The sequence below is a fragment of the Trichechus manatus genome, unplaced genomic scaffold, assembly GCF_000243295.1.
Source record: "Trichechus manatus latirostris isolate Lorelei unplaced genomic scaffold, TriManLat1.0 scaffold00315, whole genome shotgun sequence".
Lineage (NCBI taxonomy): Eukaryota > Metazoa > Chordata > Mammalia > Sirenia > Trichechidae > Trichechus > Trichechus manatus.
In genome coordinates, this window is record NW_004444251.1 from 645,248 (window position 1) to 650,547 (window position 5,300).

Below are 5,300 nucleotides of genomic sequence, written 5' to 3' on the forward strand. Positions count from 1 at the left end.
AAGTATGTACTTATTTATTTGTACATAAACAGGACTTGTAAAGTAGAAAAAGTTCCCACTAGGAAGATAAGTAAAAGTTGTTAATGTTCTTTCAGAAACCCTGGTGGCGTAGTGATTAAATGCTTGGCTGCTAACCAAAAGGTGGGCAGTTTGAATCTACCAGGCACTCTTTGGAAACTCTATGGGGCAGTTCTACCCCGTCCTATAGGGTTGTTAGGAGTTGGAATTGACTCGACGGCAATGGGTTTGGTTTTTTTTTTAATGTTCTTTTTATCACCATGCAGCCAAGACACATGCTTATTTCTGCTCCCAGAAGCAATATTAGCTACTAGTTTCAATCCAGGAAAACATGTATCTTCAAGAGGGTTTACAGGAGAGGTTTACTCAGTCTTTTTCTCCAATTTCTTCATCTTTTCAGTGTAGGCATTAAACTGAGAGTCTGTTCCAAAAATTCTATCCCACCATGTAAAGGTTGAAGCGTAGTTTCCAATGAAGTTCATGTGGTGGAAATCATGATACCGTGAGCCAGTATAGAAAGGGATGAGATTTAAAGGGTTGAGAGGAATATCATAGCCACTGAAATAAAATGGTAAAGATTAAGGAAATAAATACACTCCAATAGGTGACATTTGCATTGATAATCATGTGCTCATTAACTAATTCAATACTTTGCCTAAGTCATTTCATCTCTATTATGTTTACAAAAGATAAGAATTTACAGAAATGGGTACACATTTGTCATGGATTGAACTGTATGCCCCCAAAATATGTCTCAACTTGACTAGACCATGATTCCCAGTATTGTGTGGTTGTTCTCCATTTTGTGACCTGATGAAATCATCCTCAATTTTGTGATTTGTTGTAAATCTTAACCTCTATATGTTAATGAGGCAGGATCTGCGTGGGGTGTATCTTGAGTCACACCTTACAAAGGGTGTGACTTTAGTCTCACTTTACTCAAGTCACACATTTGCTCGGGTGCCACCTGTTATCTTACAAGAGATAAAAGGAGAGAGAAGAGAGCGGAGAGGAGAGGGGTCTACCTACCACCAAGAAAGAAGAGCCAGCAGTGGAGTGCATCCTTTGGACCTGGGGTCTCTGTGCTGAGAACCTCCTACACCAAGAGGAAGACTGATGCCAAGACACAGGGAGATCTCCGAGGAAGGCTGGGCCAACAGATGTTGAAAGGAGACAAGGACCTTCCACCAGAGCTGACAGAGAGAGAAAGCCTTCCCCTAGAGCTGGCACCCTAAATTTGGACATCTAGACTCCTAAATTATGAGAGAATAAATTTCTGTTTGTTAAAGCCATCCACCTATGGTATTTCAGTTATAGCTGCACTAGATAACTAAGACAATTTTCTAGAAAACATATTAAGAAAAGAAAAACACACAAAAGATTCATGGAAATGACATATTAAATACTTCAGGGGATGAAAGACAATAAACTTTTGATGTAGATTTTCAAGGAACATTTTTCTTTTCTGTTTTTGAGGAGAGTTCTCACCACAGATTATAACAGCTAAGTAATGCCACAATACTACATATGCACTTTCGCAAAGGTCATGTGAAATTAGTATCAAGTATTAAAAAGGTTATATCCAAGAATTACTGTGTAGCAACTTGCTTTATTTTTTTAGGTAATGACAACTGGGATGAAATACACCGTGATTAATCAGAATATGAGTATGCTTTCTACAGCTGAGAGAACATATATTTCAAAAAAGGTCACATTTAGAGTTTTCTCCTTTATTTCTGACTCACATCTGATATCCAGTGATGCCTGCACAATAATAGTTCGAATCACCCCAATCCCTCACTCCCTTTGCTGAGCTGAGAGGGAGGGAGGGAGGAAAAGAGGAAGGAACAATGGGAGGAAAGATGGAAGGAAAGGGAGAGTTCAAATATCAGTTACCATTCATGTAGAATATTCTCTACCTAAGACAAGAAACGTCACTCTTGCTACTTCAGTGGTTAAAAATAATTTTTAGAATACGCCTTCATGGGCATAGTAAGTCCCAAGTCAAATGCAATGAGCATATAATAATTCTAAAAAAATAAAAATTAGGATATTAGGCATTTAAAAAGTCATTAAATATAAATATTGTGCCATAAAATATCTTCCAATAGACAGAAAAGAAGCATCTGAAATACGTACAGATTACAGGTCAGTGCTTTTGTCATTAATTACAAAAAAAATTGCCAGATAGAAGAAATGAGAAACATTCTTCTTCACTGAGAGCTCAATGTTTCCATATCTTTTCAAATAAGACATATGTTCAGATCCATTTAAGAAGGTTAAAGAAATTCTTAATCTGGAATTACAATGTTTAAACAAATTTTGAAAAAATGACAAAGATATTTTTATTTGAACATTAATCTTTCAGGAAAGGCATTTCTAAGTAAGTCATGAAACCCAAAAGCCATAAAAGAAATGACTGATAGATCTGACTACATGGAAATTAAAAATGTTGGTACCGTGAAGAAACCATCAAGAGTTAAAATTCAAATGACAGGAGAAAATACTTGCAACATATATAAAACAAAGCTCATACAACCAACAGGAAAAAGACATACAACCCAAGAAAAATGGGCAAGGATATAAACGGGTAATTTAAAGAAGAAAAAGTAATACTGGTCAATAAACATACCAACAGGTGCTTACCCCACTAGTCATGGAGGAAATGGGGACGGAAATACTGAAAGCCCTTTCTGTCCTAATATTGACAAACATTTATAAGCGTATTATCTAGGTTTGGAAGGACGCTGGGGAAAGGGAAAACATTGTCACACGTTCCTGGTGGGAGTGCAAGCAGGGACCCTTTCGGAGGACAGTCTGGCCGTACCTATCACAATTTTATTTGCCCAAATGACACATGAATATGTTCTCACTATAAAAACAATAACAGCATATACCAAATCCAAATCCACTGCCTTTGAGTCAGTAAACTGGCCATAGGGTTTCCAAGGAGCGGCTGGTGGATTTGAACTGCCAACCTTCTGGTTAGTGGCCGATTTCTTAACCACTACACCACCAGGGCTCCGATAACAGCATAGATAGACCAAAAATCTCCTTGTGTTATAAAAAATCTCTATTACTTTTAATCAATGATTAGTCTCCTTTTTTTAAAAAAAACATTAACAAAATTCACTATTAATCTACAGATAATCTTATGAGCATGAAAATAAAGATAAATTTATGACACCTAATCACCTGCCTAGAAACCATAACTCAACTATGGACATCAATAGTTTCTATCAAACGAACGGTCACATAATAACAATACATGAATATATTCTCACTATAAAACCAACAACAGCAGAGGTAGGGCAAAAGTCTCCTTGTATTACAAAGAGATCTGTTACTTGAACTTTTATCCAATGCTTAGTCTCCTTTTTAAAAAGTAATAACATTAACAAAATTAACTTCTCCTATTAGTTGACAGATAATCTTATGACCACGAAATAAAGATATTTTATGATACTTACTCACCCGACTAGACACCATAACTCACCTGTGGGTATCAATAGCCCCTATCAAACGCAAGGTCACCCACGCCCAAAGAAGAATTACATGGTCAAATGAAAGCATGATTCCAATGACATATCCAGGTCCAAAAATTAGGGTTTCCAGAGGATGTACATATTCAGCCCCAATTCCAAATGGAGCCTAAAACAAATAGATAAGAATTCCTTAATATAGTCTATGTAACACATGCATGCAGTTTTATTAAAGTATGTTGTTTCTACATGTAATCATATATCTAGCCATACATATATAATAATAGCAAATCTTAATAAAAATATCCTTTTGTACCTGCTAAACATCGAAAGGCCTAGGGATGCTGTTAATAAAATCTTATAACCGTCTTTGAGGGTTTAAATAAGGCATTTAACGATTGACTTGAACTGTAATTCTGATCTTTGCCTTTGAATTTGCTCTCAGAAGAAAGGCATGCTTGCCTTAGTGTTAGTACACCATGTAATCAGGATCAGCACAGAAAATTCGGACATAGCCAACTTGTCAAGGCCAAATCAAAGCAGTTCTAATAAAATCTAAAAACCACTTTTGTGGGAGTCAGTAATGCAGTGAAAATGTGTTAAACATCAGCTGATAACTTTTAAAATTTTAACATTAAAGGGTGGTTGATTGAGGAACCTTCTGAACGACTCTGGCGTCCCTACAGCTGCCATCAAATTGTCAGGTAGCCAGCTGTGTGTGTCAGGATATTGCTGTGGCCACAAAAATGAGAAGAATGAAGTATTTCATGCAAGTTTTTGTGCTTCAGTTCTCCACTGACCATGAAGTTTAGATGCTAAGGAAAATCTGTAGAACTGGTTGTGTGTGCGTATGTGCTATGTTCTTAGTAATCATGCCAAAGGAAAAGGAAATAACATCACCAACGATTTTAAAAAATGCTCACACGGTAAAAATAATGACATTTGTGTCTAATAAAATATGTATTCAGTACAATTCTAACATACCTGAAACTCATGATGAATTTTATGAATGTATTTATATATCCTTTTGTGGTGTAATAGTCTGTGCAGGAAATAGTGCCAGGTGTCCTCGATCACAGCAAAGCCAAAGCATCTTAGCAAAAGCATGTACCTTGAAGGTGAAAGTAGTGTAATGAGTATGAAATAATTTTTATATAAACAATCTAAACTCTTATCTGAGATCACAGTTTGAGACATTACATAAAACCAAATACCTATTTATCAGCTTGAACTAACTGGATATATCGATCAACTAATTCCCAAAACTAGTAGATATAAGATGGCTACATGATAAAAATTGAAGGGCAGAGTTTGAACATAATACCAATTCTAGTTCATTCTGATGAAAATTTATAGGTATGAAATCAGAGTTAAGAAACAAAATCGATAACTTTTGTTTTTTTCAGGAAAAAAATAATATTGATAAAGGGCTTAAACTAAGATTAATAGTAAAATCATCACCCTTTTCCACGAAAGAAAGACAACTTACATGCCATGGGCAAAAAATTATTTTATATACAAATGCACCCATACTCAGAAATTGTATTGTGTGTTGAATATATATTACATAGAAAAAATATACATTTACAAATTGATATCTCTATATTTAAGCTGGATTCAGAAGACGATGTGGAACCAGGGATATCATTGCTGATGTCAGATGGATCCTGGCTGAAAGCAGAGAATACCAGAAAGATGTTTGCCTGTGTTTTATTGACTATGCAAAGGCATTCAACTGTGTGGATCATAACAAATTATGGATAACATTGCGAAGAATGGGAATTCCAGAACACTTAATTG

At 35.7% G+C, this 5,300-nt stretch overlaps 1 protein-coding gene across 1 annotated transcript in view; it reads right to left on the minus strand.

The window, feature by feature from the left end:
• Positions 1–258: 258 nt before the first annotated feature.
• Positions 259–5,300, minus strand: part of LOC101361325 (methylsterol monooxygenase 1-like) — a 10,702-nt gene continuing 5,660 nt past the window's right edge. Inside the window, exons 3-5 of the mRNA XM_004390642.1 lie at positions 4,485–4,611; positions 3,515–3,669; positions 259–576 (exon numbers count right to left, since the gene is read on the minus strand). Of these exons, the coding sequence (XP_004390699.1) occupies positions 381–576; positions 3,515–3,669; positions 4,485–4,611 (478 nt within the window). The 3' untranslated portion in view covers positions 259–380. The remainder of the gene's footprint in view (positions 577–3,514; positions 3,670–4,484; positions 4,612–5,300) is intronic.